At 42.6% G+C, this 19,523-nt stretch overlaps 1 protein-coding gene and 1 long non-coding RNA gene across 5 annotated transcripts in view; one reads left to right on the top strand and one right to left on the bottom strand.

Annotated features, from left to right (window-relative positions):
- ERICH3 (glutamate rich 3) overlaps positions 1–19,523 on the bottom strand; it is a 60,497-nt gene that overhangs the window by 38,633 nt on the left and 2,341 nt on the right. The window contains exons 2-7 of one of the 4 annotated variants that reach the window (XM_081866533.1): positions 14,257–14,350; positions 9,048–9,173; positions 5,700–5,771; positions 5,101–5,223; positions 3,556–3,711; positions 1,465–1,650 (exon numbers count right to left, since the gene is read on the bottom strand). In XM_081866533.1, coding sequence (XP_081722659.1) covers positions 1,465–1,650; positions 3,556–3,711; positions 5,101–5,223; positions 5,700–5,771; positions 9,048–9,173; positions 14,257–14,350 — 757 coding nt within the window. Of the gene's footprint in view, positions 1–1,464; positions 1,651–3,555; positions 3,712–5,100; positions 5,224–5,699; positions 5,772–7,036; positions 7,326–7,633; positions 7,859–9,047; positions 9,174–13,208; positions 13,332–14,256; positions 14,351–19,523 lie in introns of those variants that run through there. The other 3 variants (XM_081866534.1, XM_081866536.1, XM_081866535.1) reach the window with 3 other exon arrangements.
- On the top strand, positions 7,371–8,778 carry LOC309344288. The gene is made up of 2 exons (XR_014157666.1): positions 7,371–7,460; positions 8,524–8,778. It is a non-coding gene; the product is annotated as an uncharacterized lncRNA (long non-coding RNA).

Below are 19,523 nucleotides of genomic sequence, written 5' to 3' on the forward strand. Positions count from 1 at the left end.
AAGCCACCCAGTGTGGCTGGGGAAACCCAGCCAGATGGGTGGGGTAATAACAACAACAACAACAACAACAACAACAACATCTCACTTCCAGCATAAAATAATAGGATCATTATGAAAGAGCTCAGAAATAAAACTGGCAATATCGCAATGGCATTGGAGAAATCTATGGTGAAACCACACTTGGAATACAGTGTACTGCTCTGGTCACCACACAGCAAGAAGAATACTGATGCACTGGAAAGAAACTGCATCAGAAGTGCAGTAAAGAACAACTGGAATTCTGAGGAGTCTGAAGCAACCCACCTACAAAAAAGATTAGTGTGGGGGGCTTTTTACTTTAGGGGAAACGCAGGCAAGGGGTAATATGACAGAAGTATGCAGAAAGTGGATACAGAAAAGTGTTCCTTCCTCTTTCACAATAATCCAGTGAAGGTAAATGATGTGACCAATAGAATTCACTGCCACACTTTAGGTAGCTTTATTAGACAAATTCATAGAGGATAAGTCTATCAGGGGCTACTAGTCACAAAGGCCATATAGGACTTCTAGGATCAGAGGCAGCGTGTTTGCAGAACTACAGGAGAGTGCTATAATTATAATAATAGTAATTTATTATTTATACCCCGCCCAGCTGGCTGGGTTTCCCCAGCCACTTTAGGCGGCTTCCAACAAAACACTAAAATACAATAACCTATTAAACATTAAAAGCTTCCCTAAACAGGGCTGCCTTTAGATGTCTTCTAAAAATTTGGTAGTTATTTTTCTCTTTGACATCTGGTGGGAGGGCGTTCCACAGGGTGGGTGCCACTACCGAGAAGGCCCTCTGTCTGGTTCCCTGTAACTTGGCTCCTCGCAGCGAGGGAACCGCCAGAAGGCCCTTGGCGCTGGACCTCAGTGTCCGGGCTGAACGATGGGGGTGGAGACGCTCCTTCAGGTATACTGGGCCAGGGCCGTTTAGGGCCTATTGCCTTCATGCCCTCCTTGTGGGCATCCCATAGGTATCGGACAGGAAAGAGAACACTGAACCAGATGGGACTTTGGCCTGATCCAAGATGTCACTTTAAAAAACAATCAATTTTATTGAAGGTTTTCAACATATAATACTATAAAAACCAGACAAAGATAATACCTAAAAAGTGGAAAATAATAAAAAGGGAAAGGAAAGAGGGAAAAACAAAGTAAAAGAAACAGAAACCTACACAATGTGTGTGTGTGTGTGTGTGTGTGTGTGTGTGTGTGTTCTATCAACCTTCTATCTTAATCTTCCATTCACAAACAGAGATCCATTTTTATCTTAGTGCAATCCAAAGGTGAGGAGCCACTACAGAAAACAGATCGGTTACATTCTGCAAACAGACAGAGTTTCAATTTGCAGGCGTATCAGTCTACATCCTCAAAGGTTTTAGGAGGAAATGTGATATCGAGGAAACATGAAAGCCAAAAATTATGGCAAAATCATTTTACCTTCATCATTTGCTCCAAGCCATTGGGTGCGGTTGTTGGGCGAAAACGGCGGCCTCTCAGTGCCCCACTTTTCTTCTCACTTTTGGGAGGTGGTGGAATAGGTACCATAAAATTGTTAACGATAGGAAGTCGGTATGGGGATATTCCAGCTGAATAATCCAGAGATTTTAGCACCCCTTTCTCTCCCTGAAATATTTAACAGCAGTTAGCACCCATGCCTAATTTAAAATTATGCATTAAGGGCAGTGTTTGATAAACTTTTTTGAGTGGAATTTCTCAGTACTTTAGGTTCAATGGATTTTAAAAAAACAAAAACAATTTTTTTGGGGGGGGGATACAGACTCACTTGTTCATTTCTGGTCTGCGACACAGATTCTCAATACATCCCACCCCTTTTACTGCTCCCCTAGGGTTTGGATTTCCCTTTGTCCTCTGCTTTTATGAGTTAATATTTATGGGAGGTTTTCCCACATCATGTGCATGTACTGTACCTCAGGGTTTGCCACAGTGAACTCTGTGTGAAAGGAAAGCACTGTGAGAAGAGCAAACCTGTGCTTATAAACATGGAGTGGGCACATGCCAAGGTACACCACATCTCTCCCATTCACAGCTGACAGGGTTTCCTCCAGGGAACATGGGGCACATGCACTGAGAACATTTGCTGCCTCGTGTGTGAGGTTTGCACTTGCCAGAACATCCCCAGTGACTGTGGGTGTGCTGGAGAGCGTCCTGTTGGCTATGTATCTGCATTCCAGTCATGAATCTGAATAATCACATGCCAGATCATGGCAGCTTACTAACTGAGGCAATTACAAAGAAAGTACACAATCAATGAAAGTGATTGGCAGTAGATTCAGAAAGTACTTCTCCGCACAACGTGTAAGTGATGAATAGAGTTCACTGCCAAAAGATGTGGCGAGGGCTACTGGCTTACATGTTTTTTAAAAAGAGGATCAGACACACTTGTGGATCAATAGCTGTTAGCCATGATAGCTACATTAAACCTCCATGTTCAGAGGCAGTGACAGTACCAACGGCTGTGTTTCCGGGAAGAATCTGGCTGTTCACTGTTGGTGATAGAACGATGCTGACCTATATGGACCTTTGGTCTAACCCAGGGCTTCCTAAACTTTGGTCTCCAGCTGTTTTTGGACTACAACTCCCATCATCCCTAGCTAGCAAAGAACCAGTGGTTAGGGATTTTAGTGCAAAAATATCTGGAGACCCAACTATCTCAAAGGTCCATGCCCCTCCCAATGAACAGCAAATGCAGAATGAATGATGCAAAATAACACAAAAAATGGAATGATAGATATCAGAAAAAACAATATAATTTTGCTTAAGTTGGTACTAAGAGAAGTTACAAAACCAACTTTTTTGGGGGGGGCAGAATTTGAGTTACCCACTTCCTAGCACATGGAACTGGATAACTGACATCCTAGCACAGGCTTCCTCAAACTTGTCCCTCCAGATGTTTTTGGCCTACAACTCCCATGATCCCTAGCTAGCAGGAGCAGTGGTCAGGGATGATGGGAATTGTAGTCTCAAAACCATCTGGAGGGCCAAGTTTGAGGAAGCCTGTCCTAGCAGATGAGTTTTTATGTGTTAGGGAAGAAAAGAACAGGGTAGCAGCTAGAGAGAGTTTGGGTTACAGGTAGAATCAAAGAAGCACACCTGCTCAGCCAGGTCTGCCTTGATTCTGCTAGCAACCTGTGCTTCAAATTCTTACCCCACATCCCTAATTATTCACCTCTATCAGCTCAATTGAAAAGGGGAGAAAGGGAGCTTTAAAACTGCATGTACCGGCACAGTCTTCAATTTCCAAAGAGTAAAAGAAACAGAAATTTCTCCTGGAACATTAGCTAACATAAGAGTTAACATCTTAACCCTCAAATAACTTGCTGTTGGACTACAGCTCCCATCATCCTTAGCTATGATATCTGGGGCAGATGGGAACTGGAATCCAATAATCTCTGGAGGGCACTGTGTTAGCTAACCTTGTGCTGGGCCATCAGTTAAGTATGAATACAATGAGTGAGCTTATGATCATTCTTTCTACAGCAACACTTGTATAAAAGAGCAAAGTCTGACCCCGCTGGCATATTGATGTTCTTTCTCATAGACGAGGTGCTTTGATCTAGAAGCAGCCTTTGGTGCAGGTTCATCTGTGGCACAGCTGAGAAGTGGCTGCAGTCGGACTGGTTGCTGTATGCTCCCTGGTGCAGTGCTTGGTCGAGGATAGGTAGCCTAGGGAAATTAAATAAATGGGAAAGCCGCTTAGGAGCAGCTCACTCTATGTGACCTGGTGCTTTTGTTTCAAAGTACATGGGCTGAGGTCCAACACAGCTACTACTATCATATCCCATACTGCACAAATGGTCACAGGATCAGACCAGATGCTTTGCTCACTGTTCTGTCAGTAATAATTATGGTATTCAGACATATATTCTATTGGGAAGTCATGTAGACAAAATAAAGAACGATGTTTTTATAAGAGATTGAGGAGTCATCCACTCTGGAGTTTAATGAGTATCTGAAGATGCTTGACTCCCTATCGTTTTATATTTGCAGCATCCGCACAACATCCTCCTCATCCAAGTTGGTTGGCTGTACTTTCCGTGTGTTAAATTTTGATTTCTCCAATCCACAGATAATCCAGCAAGGAAAGAAAATCCAAAATAAAAATGAGTGTTAACAGACTGTGAACACATTGAAGTGCATTGTGTGGGTGGGCTTCTTCTTTTTTACATGTGTGGTGATATTTTCTGGGTGCAGTTTATACACCCCAGCCCCTACTTCCATGCAGTTTCCATGAGCCCAAAGGAAAGGATGCAGCCTGCCCTTTTCCAGGGGTTGTTGCTCAAGGTAGGTGTGCAGTATTTTTATTTTTAAAGTAGCTATTTTGTGCAGAACTGCTCTTACACAAAACAAATGTATTTGATATGAAAAAGAACATTTGCCCTTGCAGACATAGGAGGCAAGAAAGGAAAAAGGGAAGAAAGGCAGTGGAAACCTTTCTTGCAATTGACTCCGTATTCTTGCTGGTCTCCAAGGGACACACTTTTAAAAACTGCTGTTTTGTGTAAATCTTGCATTTTAAACAAATAAAATGAAGGTGTGGATGTAGGTTCGCAAACCGGGACACTACTTCCAGTTTTGCAGAGTTCATAAACTGAATCGTTCTTAAACAGGGCTGTTCTTAAACTGAGGTACCACTGTAACAGTATTTAAGGACACATTTCAATCAGCCAAAAATACTTGGGGAGGCAGCAAAGCAGGCCAGTGAGGGGCATGGTCTGTGAAGAGAGGTTGTTTGTTGATGGGGAGGCAATGTGGTATGGGAAGAATCCCAACGGTCAGATAAAGAGAATTGGGGGGTTGAAGTAGGTCATCAAACCTAGGTCATCAAAGTAGGTCATCAAACTCTCAAACCTAGAGTTAGGTTTGTTTTTACACAAAATCAAAGGAAAAAATGTTACTGGTAAAAAAAAAATTCCCAATGTCGCAAATTCAGGAGTCTTAATACTTTGATTCCAATTGGATCAAGGTTGTGGCCTGTGATGGCATAGCTGAAAGTTCAATGTTGGACAGGGTTGTAACAAACAAAACATGGCCGATGGGCCCTCTTCAACTCACCAGTTGACCTAACTGCCCCCTGTTGCCAAATCTGCGGCGCCCCAAGCGATTTCTTGGCCCAGTGGGTGGGTGTGGGGAAAGCAGGCGAGGTCCATCTTCCGCTGCCCTTCTTGATCGTTCCACCTAGAAAATTTAGATGCCTGAGAAAGTGGTATAGTTAAGAAACGGAAGATGCTCCCTGTTTGCCCTGCTGTTTGGCGAAATCTATGAAAAGCAGTTTCTCAATTACTAAACCAGTATTTTGAGACCTCATAAGAGAGCCAAGACTAGCAAATGAGTCTTGAGGTATTAGTAAATGGGTTTTTACTTTCGTATAAATGTGATTGTTGCTAGTCAAAAGCAAATCTTGTCTAATAAGCTGTGAGAGAACACAGCCAATTATGCATTAAGAACAGAGAGAGAGAATTAGAGAGATGAAATAAATATCAATGCCATGGCTATATACATAGAAGTAACTGCTTACAGAATGACAAAGTTTCTTCACAGAATTCTTATCTCTCACACCAGTGATCCCATTCCTAGCACAGACAAAGAGATGTACAGCACTCACAAAACAAGTTTTTGAGGTTTCCTGTAAGATGGAAGTGAAAAATATTTACCTTAACTCTCTGAATACGGTCTTTTCTGGCAGAAGTTTCAAATTTTCTTTTGATCTCACCCTGGTGATGACGCTAGTTAGGTGTTTTTAAAAAAAGAAAAGAAAAGGGAAATATCTTATTCACATGCACTGGAAGAAATAAAGCTTGAGGCTAATCTTCGCCACTGCTCTGTGACGGGTTTTCCACCCATATTCACAAAACATGGGGGGAATGTATGTGTGTGCAGGAATGGGGTTCCTGGTGTGTGACTTGCATAAAGCACATTACCAGGTGCATGTTGCAAGCTCCACAGAGCAACTCAAAACCAGTATGTCATTTCAACATTCTGGTTTGATCACATGCATTCAGCCTCACTGTGACATAATCAGTGCTCTGCTCGACATCTACAATAAATAAGTACTTTTCCAATTTTAATGTACTTTTAAACCACATGTCATGTAACACTTCAGATATTGCTGGGCTAAAACTACCACCTTTCCTATTAGCTGCACTGTTTGGGGCCACCTTGATATAAATGTTTTCAGAGGTGGCTATGGTTGGCATAAAAGAAGAAGAGGAGTGACAATTTTATTTTGCCCTAAACATACTGCCATGCATGGAATTACAAGTGTGAGACCCTGATTTGCACCGAGACCCTGTTGGGAGGGGGAGGGGACTTGAAGTGTCTGCCTCATTTCAGTCTTCACACGGATCAGGGGCTCTGCACCTGCCCTGTGCACTGGAATTAGAACTCTTATTTGAGCCAATAGAATCTCCCAACCCCCAATTCTAAAAACAGGCATAGGAGGACCAACCAAACTGGGATCAAATGATTAACACACACACACACACACACACCCTACAACTCTGTAGATGTTCTGAATCAAAGACCCTGTGCTCTTTAGAAGCCATTTTTGACATGATTTTAAGTAACAACCACTGAGCATGACTATTCAGAAGTGAAGCCCCATTGTGGCCAACAGGGCTACACCTAGGTAAATCTTCCAAAAACCACAAGGCACATCATGCCTCTGCTACTGTCACTTCTCTCTTTGCTGAGCTTCTCTTCCCAGGCTAGGCCCATGGCACTTTTCCGTCCTTTGGGATGTTGTTACACATAATGGGGCCGCTAATGTAGTCCCCACCCCCGGGGCTGTTGAACTACAACTTCTCATCAGACCTCTGTTCCACCCTTTGCGTTTCACACCCCTTGTTTAGAGACCACTGATATTTCCCTTCCAGTCCTAGGCCTTGCCCATAACTATCCCTGGCCACACAGAGCCTTTTCCTACACTTGGTCTCTCACAGAAAAGGGAACAGGGAGAAGGGTACAGAGAAATTTCTAATGTACTCCAAACCAAGTAAAACGATTCCTTTCTTAGCCCGCTTCCACTGATGGGGATTCCAGTCTTGACAAGCAGGGGAGTTGGAGAGAAGGTAATGCAAGTCCACAGCAAAACTCTCTTTGTGAATTCCACCGGCAAACTGTTCAAAACCATTGTGTTGGATGATCCATAAGGTCCCTTCAAAGGTCCTTGGGTGAGCAAGGAGTTTCTGCTGGTGTTATTTGGCTGACCGGGGGGGGAGGGAAGGCGGTAGGCGACTGCTAAATTATCTCCATGTTTGTATGTGATGGCGGGGCCTCCCTTAGAATTCCATGATTCCAAGGCAGTTGGTCTCAACTGCTGCTTTACGCTCTACACAAGAGAAAGCAGCCGTGCCAAAAGGAAGCATAGCATGAAAGCTGGCATCTTAAGAGGACTCAAAAGACCTGAAGTCCAGGTAGAATAACCTGCATTATGGGTTGGGCTCCTGCATCATAGATATATAGATACATAGTGATTCGTGCACCTTAACATTGCACAGGATCAGCCATGGAAGGGCATCAGCATCACAAAGGGAAAACAGAAGGCAGGAACAATCCATGAGTGGAACCATGGCAGAATGGGGCCTACCTGCAGCCACATTTCCACCTTCTGTGTGAATGAGATAGCGTCTGCTCCTCCCTGCCCTGGCTCGCTCCTTACATCCATGCCCCTCTTTGTTATTGCTGGCTGTCCTTGACCTTGGGTGTTCGTATTGGTAGATGTGAGCATGTATCTGATGGGCTGTAATAGGTTCTTGAGTACACAGGTGGAACATGACCTCCTGCTGCCTTGCTCTCAGGAGATGACTGCGTGGAACCCAGTGGCTGTAGGGAACTCTTGCATTCTGAGATGCTCAAGCCACTTTATTGGTTCTGACCAATTGCAGGCTATTCGTGTATCTTTCCTTCCTCCCTTAACTTCCTCTTCCCTGCCAATATGAAATTATTGGAGAACATGTTTTTGCTATGATTTAATATTTCTCAGGCCACTTGCAAATTAGTGGAGGAAAAGTTACCTCTCATGCAGGCATTTTATTGGAATTTACTCCAGATAAATAGATCTAGTCCTCTGATTCTATCCTCACAGCTGCTAACACACTGCTTAGCTTGCTTGCATGTGCATTTAATTCAGAAAAAAAAATGTATAAACCAATTAATCAAAAGCAAACAAGCAAATCTACAGGCCACACATAAAAACAATTTGCCAGTAAATACCCAGGTAAAAGCTTGACTGCACTGGGATGTGGGTATCATTGGTATTATACTTGTGTTTTGTATAAAAATAAAACAATATGAATTATAATACCTAGATGATATCAGCAACATTTAAAGACAAAGGTAAATTATGTACCTAGGTTGGCTTGTTGAAACAAAGCAAGTTTTCAGCAGGAATCTAAAACAACATAGCAAGGATGCCTGCCTAATGTCAGTAGGCAGGGAGTTCAAAGGTTATGACTCTAAATGGTTTACTCCAAACAGATGCAGTACAAGTGTTATGTGGCATGCGCAACAGTGTATGTTCCACAAACTGAGGCAGTCAAATAGGCACATGTAGGATGAGATGATCCTTCAATCAAACTGGTCCCAATCAGTTAAGGACTTTATATACTGATAGCAAATCTTGAAGGAATGGTTTAGAGAGTCAGAAAAAATCAGATTGCTTCTTAACAGAATTTCACAGACTCTTCACAGCTTGTTCAGAGTCAGAATGAGTAAAGGGGTGGATATACCTTGTGTTATGGCATACATTTCATCATTACTAAACCATAATAACTCTCAAATGTTCCTTAATCGCTCTACTGTCATGAGAAATGGGTGTTCAGAATTTGCTGGTCGCTAAGTCCTAAAGTTGCAGACTCCTCAAGCTACCATGTTCCCTACCAAAGGTTAAATTTGCATGCTATTGCCACACCAGGAAGTTTTCTCAGTAAACCTCCTGTAATAACACTATGAATATTTCTTTTTAACAGCCTTTAGGAGAAGTAGCCATAATGTAAACCTACCTCCATGTCAAGCACCTTGTGGAATATGGCCTGGGCCAAACATTCCCGTATATACTTATGGTGATCCTTCCTCATAGCATTTAGCTGATATTCCTTCTCTGATATTATTCTTCCACTTCTTGAGATCTGCCAAGAAAAAGTGAAATATAAGTACAGAGGGTGGTAGATGATGCAAGATTCAGGCAACTTCGCCAAATATGTGTGTATTAACCACAATCTTCTATGTCTTGAGGTCCAATGTACCCAATGAGGTCAATATGAACCAAGCCTTCCTCATTTTTTTTCATTTTTACTGAAAGCTCTGCTAAAAACCTAGCAGAATGATATTACTATTATATGATAGTGGTGGTGATGATGATTTAATTTATTTTCCATCCTTTGCCAGCAGGTGGTCCCAGGGCAGGCTACATTATAAAATTCAGAATTAAAAACAGTGAAAACATATCACACTCACACAGGAATAGGGTAAGAACTCTGCCTGCTAAAAATTTGGCAGAGGAAACTAGAGGAGATTTTTTTAAAAAAACCCACACACAACGCAGTGAGGGAAGAGCCACTGGTTGTCTACCCTGTCGCTTGTTCTTTACTTATTATCAATCTCTTTAGTGGCTAATGTCCTGTTCTCCTACTCCTTCTTAACTCCTGGAGAAAATCTTCCATTAAGAAGAGAGGAAGTCAGATAAACAAGGGGTGGAGAAGGGGTAGCAAATGTGGTGTTCTCCAGATGTTGTTGGACTACAGTTCCCATCAGCCCTAGTCAATATGGGCAATGGTGAGGGATTATAGGAGTTGTAGGCCAACAGCATTCTCAGGGCATCATGTTGACCATCCCTGGAGCAGAGGATAAGCCAGCAGCTCTCGTGTCCACTCTGTGTTTGTGCAATTCCTATTCCTCCCACCTTTCTCTGCCTGTTGATCAGGAAGCCTTCAAAATGGTCAGTAGAGGACGTTCCCACACTGTGTGGTTGTTCTCATGTTGTGAGTGTAATGTGTAGCCAGGCTCTAAGGCCAGAACACAACAATGTGCCTTCACTCCATACATGCTATGCCAATCTGTGCTATGTGGTTGAATGAGGTAGGAGACCTTGTAAAGTATCCAATGTAGCACAGAGACATGTAGGACCCCAGCCTGAAAGTCCATTTCGGCATCCTCTTTAGAAGACTCTTCTTTCATTTTTAGGCTTTTAAGAGCAGTCTTCCAATTCACTGGAAGCATGCACTAAGGTACTAGGTTCATTGAATGACTTAAGAACAAATAATGCCTGAAAAGCTATGTAACAGAAGAACGGGAGGAAACGGCTTAAGAGCAGGCTTACTCTTCGGTGCCATTTGTGGGTAGGAATGACTTGATACAACTACGCTCAGAAGCCCAAGCCCTATGCCAAGATAGGAAGTATATGCAGACCTAATCCATCTATGTCACCAAAAGGTCTCCAGTAGCATTAAAATTGGTTGCTGCTGTATTACTGATAGTAAGTCATGTTTATTAAGATGGAACAAAGCTCCAGTTTCCATTAATACTTCTTCATCAGTCATTCCCAGTGTTAGACGTCTTGAGCACGGAACAGTCTTATTTTGCTTCAAATGTCACTTGGAAATGCTAAGTGCCTCATTAGGTGGCATGATTCTCCTCTAAATAGCTTTTATTCAAATGCCTTGTGACCAAGGAGTCCACTCTTCCACATTACCAAGATTACCCAATGGGTTCTCATTTATCTGTATTCCATGAACGGACAAAGTCTACAGCTCAAAAGCAATTCATCAGAACGCTGCCTTTCCCACCTGGAAGCTGTAGGCTGCCCCCTGATGGCCAGGAGGATGAACTATGACACACCATTAATTTAAAGCACATGACTTCCCGCAAAGAATTCTAGGAGCAGTAGTTTACCCTCACAGAGCTACAATTCCCAGCATCCTTAAAAAATACTGTTCCCAGGATTCTTTGGGGGAAATCCCATGTTTTAAATGTGTTTTAAACATATGGTATATATACATCCACTTTCCTTTCTGCAATCTCTATGCCAAATAAGAATAAATAATAATAATTTTATCATTTGTATGCTGCCCATCTGACTGGGTTGCCCTAGCCACTCTGGACAGCTCCCAACAGAGTAGTAAAATCACGATAAAACATAGAACCAAAAATACGATAAAACATCAGATAGTTTAGTCTGAATGGTTACACTGGAAAATACCCTATTAAGGCTGTGGTCCTATACCTGGTTCCCTCAGAGCAAGTCCCACTGACCTTAATACAGTGGTACCTCTGATTGCGGACAAGATCCGTTACATGGTGCCGTTCACACCCTGAAAAGTCAGTAACCAGAGCAGCACTTCTGAGCATGTGCGAAGTGTGATAGAGAACTTCTGTGCATGCGCGAACCGCGCAAAACGCTTCTGCACATGTGCAAACCTAGCAGAACGCTTCTGCGTGTGTGCACGCAGCGAAACCCAGAAGTAAACACTTCTGAATGTGCCGTGTCCTTAACCCGAAAAAACGCAACATGAAGCGTTGGCAAGAAGAGGTATGACTGTAGGGCTTACTTCTGAGTAGACATGCTTAGGCTTGTACTATAAATCAGGCTGCAATCCCATGCACACTACTGAAGGGCAAATGCTGTTCAGATCAGCGGAACTTAGTTCGAGTTAACATGCATATAAATGTATGCTTAGATGGAGTTATGTTCCCCATTGCATTGTTAGGCTTTCTTTGAGAAAAGAAGAAGGGAGGAAGTAAATAAAATTAGAAGGATTATTTTTACAGGATATGTTAATACTGGAAAATGTCCGCAAAGAATGAAAGCAGGGTAGCTGGGCAGGTGCAAAAATGTTTACGGAAACTTTAACTTTTGTGAATGTTGAATTGCCAGAAGGCATGATCATATCTGTAACTACAATTCTGATCTCATTTAACCTTAAGTTTCAGATTTTGTTAATAGGGATTCGTATTGTCACCTATATTTAGAACCAGAAGGAAGAGGTATGAATATTTCGAACAAAACTACATTAAAGGGGGGGGGACCCCACAGAACTCTTCCATTAATTGCAGTGTTAAATTGTAAGAGCAAGACAGTTTTAAAGCACCAGACTGACCTAATACTGCCTTACTCATATATAACATTAGATATTTAAAGACAGTGGGGGGCTTCTAGCAAATGGGGCAAGACTTCCATTAACTGGTGACCAAGTTTAAGTTCTTCTATTACACAAGAAAACCATAACCTAAAAGTATACCGTTTCAATTTCAGTTCATCCACCCTCCCAGTATTCACCGCATTTTATCTCAGCAATTCTACTTTATTTTCATGATGCCTGATTTTGTAGCAGTCATTATTCTTTTTAGCCCTTCATGGTTGATGTTACATAACAACTAGCTGCTGCAACCAGCAGTTTCTCAATTTTGCATCTCTTTGTTTTTCAGGTTTAATTCACCACACACACACACCCATCCCTCAGCTCCTCACAAAAGAGAGCATTTGTCACTGAGTTTCTCTGTGTTTTAAAAATATTAGGTGCAAATAAGGCAATTGCCTACAGTCAGACCTCATCTGCACTATATATTTAAACAGTACTATACCACATTAAACAGACATGGTTCTCCCTAAAGAATCTGGGAATTATGGTTTGTAAAGGAAGATAAGAGTTATTGGAATACCCCTATTCTCCTCAGAAATCTACATTTCCCTGAGTCGTTTAACAATCAACTCCACTTGCTAGGAAACTCTGAACCCTGTAGCTCTATGAGTGGAATAGGGGTTTCCTCAGCACCCTTAACAAACTACAGTTCCCTGAATCCTTTGGGGGAAGCCACAACCATTTAAATTGGTATGATGTGGCTTTCAATGTGTAGTATAGATGTGATTTCCAGGCAATGTGGGTTGTTCAGTGAGGAAAAGGCAGTTAAGGAACCACAAATGGAACATTCCATCATGGGAGCCATTATTTTGTGTCACTCTCACCTACTGCTCTATCAATAGGTGAAGTCCGGCACAAGCAACCCTTCAGATCAGAATTAGAATATCCCACTGATATAAATAAAATGAAACGTCTTCTGTTTTCCAGCACTTCAGCAAAGTCAGAAGCAACTTGTTTTTGATCCATAAAAATTAACCTTGCACAAAATTATTGCAAATGGTGGTTGCCCACCTGGTCCACTCTCACCTGGGCTGCTTGATTTCCACTTCTGTACAGTGGAATCAAGTCACATGTGAGTGACAGGTCAAATGGCCAATAATGACAACCCTGGAATAGAAGACACCCCTTCCACATCACCTGTGAGAGGGTCCATTCAACTCAATCCTACAAACGTTTACTCAGAAGTAAGTCCCACAAAATTCAATTGGATGCTCCCGAGGAAGTGTGCAGCCTTTGTGCAAACTGCATGCCATGTAATGCTGCCACATTAATTGGTCAACTCTGGATGCTGTCACAATGATTTGTGACAGGTGTGGTCAAAGTAATAACAGGTGCGCTGCCATACATTATTAGGATTGCCACGGCACCCAGGCTTGGTAGTAAATGAAATACAGTGGTACCTTCATTAACGAACAGCTTAGTTTATGAACAACTTGGATTAGGAGCGCTGCAAACCCGGAAGTAGGTGTTTTGGTTTGTGAACTTTTCCTTAGAATAAGAACATTTCGCTTCCTGTTAAGAGTGTGTTCCATTTGTAAATTGAGTCCCCCACTGCTATGGGAAAGCACGCCTTGGTTTAAGAATGCTTTGGTTTAAGAATCGATTTCTGGAACGGATTAAGTTCATAAACCAAGGTACCACTGTATGCCCCTAATGCTTTTTCTCGGGTGGCGGCAAGGGCAAGAGGCTAGGGTATGAAACAGAATGCTAAAAGTGTCACCACTTAGCCACTGTATGTGAATCAAATTCCCACTCAGCTGGCTCCCTGGGTGATCGCGGGCCACTCACTTTCTCTCAGCCAAACCAATTTCTCAGGGTTGTCACCAAGATAAAGGGTAGGGGAGAATCATGCATGCCATCCTGAGATCCTAAAAGGAAGGGTTGGATAACATGCATTTCAATAAACAGATGTGTTTAATTTGGGAGTGAGAAACTACTACTCCCATCAGTTCCAGTGGCGTCGCCAATGGTCATGGACAATGGGAGTTGTAGTTCAACAATAAGTGAAGGGCCTCGGGTTCCTCACTCCAAGGCTCAACGCAGGGAAACTAACAAGAAATATTTGCATACTTACCAGCCCTGATCTCCGCAGGTGACGTCTAATCCGGGTGTTGCTGAAGTAGCCTGCCAGATGCTTGTCTGTTAGACTGTTGTAATTTGCAAGTAATCTGAAACCAAAATAGTCACTTGTGAACAGTTGTAAAAAACAACAACCCAGAGAACTGTTTACCTTAAAATGCAAGGAACACACATACATATACACAACATGCTGGCAAAACAACCCACATAGATACCTAGGTATCTTTTTTCAGGGCTAAGAGAGGTTCTATGCCAACTTCCCCAACCAGGTGCCCTCCAGAAGTTCTGGAGTACAATTCCCATCAGATCCAGCCAGTACAGGTTGAGGAAGGCTGGAAGTTGTATCTGCTGCAGTTACACCAACATTTCCCACAGCTGGTGTGTTTAATTAAGGTGCTCACAGAGCTACGATGTGTGTCCTTAAAGACCTGGCCTGGCCCAACAAGGGTGATATCTACACATGAGCATTTAAAGAAGTGCATCTGGTTTAGATTCTTTGCGCACCTCCTGAGATAAAGACATAGTGGGAATAAGCCTAAGCAAACCCTCTTTTGTGGGACGCAGGTGGCGCTGTGGGTTAAACCACAGAGCCTAGGACTTGCTGATCAGAAGGTCAGCGGTTCGAATCCCCGCGACGGAGTAAGCTCCCGTTGCTTGGTCTCAGCTCCTGCCAACCTAGCAGTTCAAAAGCACGTCAAAGTGCAAGTAGATAAATAGGTACCGCTCTGGCAGTGCGCTGCTCTGGTCTGCCGGAAGCAGCTTAGCCATGCTGGCCACTTGACCCGGAAGCTATACGCCAGCTCCCTCGGCCAATAAAGCGAGATGAGCGCCGCAACACCAGAGTTGGCCACGACTGGACCTAATGGTCAGGGGTCCCTTTACCTTTACCTTTAACCCCTCTTTTAAATGCCAAGCAAGCCAAGGAAACTTATGCCACCTCAACTTAAATGAAATGGTGAATACAATTATTATTAGTTCAGCTTTCTTTTCTCTCAGTTCTCTTGTTGTGTGTTAACCCTGTGGCTTTTAGCAGGTGGATATGCTATCAGGATGTTGTGTAATGGTAAACAAAAGGTCTCTTGGTGAGAAGAAACGGTGGCATAAAAATATTCTCTTCAGAAAAGAACATTGACAAAAGCCAAAGACTTACAGGAAGTTTATTTTTGGTTTCACGATGATCCCACAGCCTCCACAGATAAATTGAACTTTAAGCAGACAATTTAGTTTGACGTGTTATGCCTGGTGATTAAACACTGGCGCTATAGCAACTGTTTTATGTTACTTTCCTTATCACAGTAGTTGCATTTACATCTGAAACTGCCAGATTACAGCAATTATGCCACGCATTGATTTATAATGTCTCCTGGCACTAGTGTGCTGCATGAATAGAGGTGTAGGGGGAATAAACCTACCCCAATATTCTTTCATTTACTTCCTTCTCAGTATTTCATGGGGCAGATACAAGTTAAAACACAGATATCTCAACTATCACAGATATCACAGGGACCGAGCAACGCTAGCTGCTGAACTACTGTGTTACATTTCAGTTGTGGATACTCTCATTTCAGCAAAACGTCCAAATTCATTATAGGCTCAAAGAGCACTTTGTTCAAAAGCCAGGTTTAAGGTTGCAGTGCTCAATAGAATAAATGTCATGCTCTTTTTCTCTGACTAGCAATTATTATTACTAATCCCAAGAGAGATGTTAGCTAGCTATGGGAGTCCTCACTTCTGACCTTTTGCCATGCACCTGCTCATGAACACCCGTAGATCAAGGGTGGATAATCTTTGGCCTTCCAGATACTGCAGAACTGCAACTCTCATCAGCCCCATCAAGCATCGCCAATGCCCAACATTCCCCACACTTGCCATAGATCATGACCTGGACAGTTTGGGTTCAACCTGGAGTTCTCCATGAAGTTCCCTAGGCTACTCTCTGGATCAGATAACTCAACGCTGGCCAGTCTGTCAACTACAATATAAGTGAATGCTTAGCATTCACAGCGTATGATTGTAAGGAAGCAGCATTACTCCCCACGGGCAAGAATGGGGCGGATTCAGATCCAGTGAAACCCTGAGTTTCTTTTGATTAAGGAAATTATGTGTGTCTAGTTGGAAGATATGCAATTTGTTGGTCTTATTACAATATTTGGCTTCTATTTGCTGCTAAAAACACTGTTTAGCATCTGAGCATCATGTGCTAATAGAAGCCCATTACTGGTCCCCATTCTTTCTCATCCCCATGCATCATCACGTGCCTCCCCTTTCCCCTCACTGGTAAATATGCACAGGGACAGACATCAGGGACTTAACCATACAAAGAGACACTTCTATATCCAACCAAGCCAGGCCAGTCCCCCAAACCCTGTTTCCACAGGTGTTTTGGATCACAGAGAAAGGCTTCCAGCTTTGATGATCTAGCTTCTAGGCAGACTCAGACCCCAGTCTCTTTTGCTTTTGAAGCACATCTCATGAGAGTCTGTAGTCCGTGAGAAAGAAATGGGCTCCTTTCCCACCCAGCAGGTCCAATATGTTAAAATTTAGTATGACATCACTGGTTACGTGTGGGCATGGTTTCCTCCCCGTTAAAGAAATGGATGCCTTTCATTCAAACAAACAATGCATGCGTGCACACACACTATGTACTGAAAGCCTAGACCAGGTTTCTGTTTCCAAGTGTTAACAGCAAACCATAGTACACATATTATGTTTTCAACACTGGAAAGACCACAAGCGAACAACATTCTTCTTATGTTACCTGTTCCTGGCAATGCATGAAGCACTGTTTGTTTACCACAAGCTTACTAACCATACCTGAGACAAAAGAGAATAAAGCATCTTCATTGGGGTGGTGATAGAAGAGGGTGGAAACATGTAGGAGTGAAGTGCTACCACAGGCAGCAATGAGAAGATCTTCCTCCTAGCACTGGAATAATTCCCCCAATCACTCATTAGTTCCTGAAGGGCTTGCTCCCCAAACACAGTCGTAGGTCCTGCAAGCCCTGAGCCTTACTTGTCCCAACCATCCCTCTGCTTAAACTCACTGCGTCCTGTTAGGGTGTGCAATGCACAGCTCCAACCAGCACACAACTCCAGTCAGAAAGGGGCACAATGAGGCCACCAGCCATCAAGGCCTAATCATGCAGAAACGTAGAACCCATAACCCTTACGGCTTTATCAAACCAAAGACCTGCCCCCTTGGCAGGTTTTGATGCAAGATCCAAATACATTATCTGCCCTTTACTACTGTCACGGTACTTTATGTCCTGTAAACAGCGCTGCCTTTCAGAGCAAATTTTTGTGACTCTTTTTATTGATTTGAAAGTAGATTTGAACATAAGACTCTGTAAGTCTCTAACATTATTTTTTAGAAAACAAATCTTCACGGTTAATTGTTCATGGTGCAATTAAGTTAGCAATGGTACACCAAAGAAACAATCTGGAAAGATCCTGGTTATTGATCAGTAGTGCCAGTTACAGGGAGTTACAATCTCTGCCTTATCGTTTACAATTGCACTTTATTGCCAATTCTACACTTAAGCTAAAATGAGACCCAACCGCAACTGAGATATTTTCCCAGGTTTAATAGCTTTACTACAGTGACCAATGTGGCTTTATTTCCAGTTGTGATAAAGAAAACTGACACCTTTGCAAACAGAATAGCAGCATTATCCTACATACATCTGTTCAGAGATAAACTCCATTAAGGTAAATGGGTCTTACTCCTGGGTAAATATATAATAGTGTACACACATTCCTGTTTACTCTGCATCCAGCACACTCCCAATGGAAAGTGGTGTACACTCAACATCAGTCACAATCCATATCTATCCTGTATATATCCTGTTGTTTCTTATGAAATACTCAATTTTCCAAAAACCTGCTTTGATCTGAATTGAGAAAAGAGCAACGTAGCTGCATTTAAGCTGGTGTTGTGTACAGAGCCTTCATTTAACAGGAAACTGAATGTTTTGGGTAATATGGAAGTCCCAGCAGATTATATACAATCCATTAAGATACATGAAGCCTCATGGCAAGGCTAGTTGACCAATCACTCTTGAGATCTTAGTTAATTTTTGAATGTTTGCTTTCGTTCCTGAACATCTGAAAATGTTCACAGTACACGTGCTGCCAGGAGAAATTATGGAAGAATTTAGCCAGGCTTTAACTGGTCAAATGGCAGATGAATGTTAGGACTCAGCTACATTAGTATATGCGTTATAACACTGTGACACCAGGTGGTGCTGTCGAGTTCTGTCTTTCGCCAACGTTATTTCCCTCTTTAAGGTTTACAACGTGTTTCCCTTAAACGCTTTTTTTTAATGTATCTAGATCCAGCCTCACAGTAAGGCATGCAGCATGATGCATGATGCCAAGTCATAGGAAGTGGAACAAAGATTTGGTTGACTTTGCAAAGTTATATATATTTCACAAGTTCCAAAAACCACTATTAAATTGTGATGTTTGGTTTTACATTGAGTTCTATTTAAAGTTAATGTTGTTTTAGTGTATTTTAAAGTTTTTCCTCACGCTAGGGTTGTGTGAACAATGAAAAGGTAAAGGTAAAGGGACCCCTGACCATTAGGTCCAGTCGTGACCGACTCTGGGGTTGCAACGCTCATCTTGCTTTATTGGCCGAGGGAGCCGGTGTACAGCTTCCGGGTCATGTGGCCAGCATGACTAAGCCACTTCTGGCGAACCAGAGCAGTGCACGGAAATGCCGTTTACCTTCCCGCTGAAATGGTACCTATTTATCTACTTGCACTTTGACGTGCTTTTGAACTGCTAGGTTGACAGGAGCAGGGACCGAGCAACAGGAGCTCACTCCATCACGGAGGTTCGAACCGCCGACCTTCTCATCGGCAAGTCCTAGGCTCTGTGGTTTAACTCATAGTGCCACCTGTGTCCTGTGAACAATGAAAAGTGAGTTGTAAATAATTTAAAGACACGTTGTATCGTATTGATGGCTGTAAAGCCTCTGGCACTGATTGGCTGAGAAAAGACTAATAGTATGGAATGTTTCTAAACATTTAACTTCCAGAAGCAAAACTCTGAGGAAGTTTGCAATGTGCCTTCTGTGATATATTGGAGCTGCCAGTCTGGCTGGGATTAAAAATCAACTCAACATGGGACCTGGAGCCAGAATCAGAACTATTTTTCAAAGGCAGAATGAGGACTGGAAAAAAGTTCCAGAAGATAGGGAACCCAGAATAGATGGAGGAGAGGAGGCTTGGGGAAAGGGTAAGGAAGGCCAGGGTCTCT

Source organism: Podarcis erhardii (genome assembly GCF_964252035.2).
Source record: "Podarcis erhardii genome assembly, chromosome: 6".
Taxonomy (NCBI): Eukaryota; Metazoa; Chordata; class Lepidosauria; order Squamata; family Lacertidae; genus Podarcis; species Podarcis erhardii.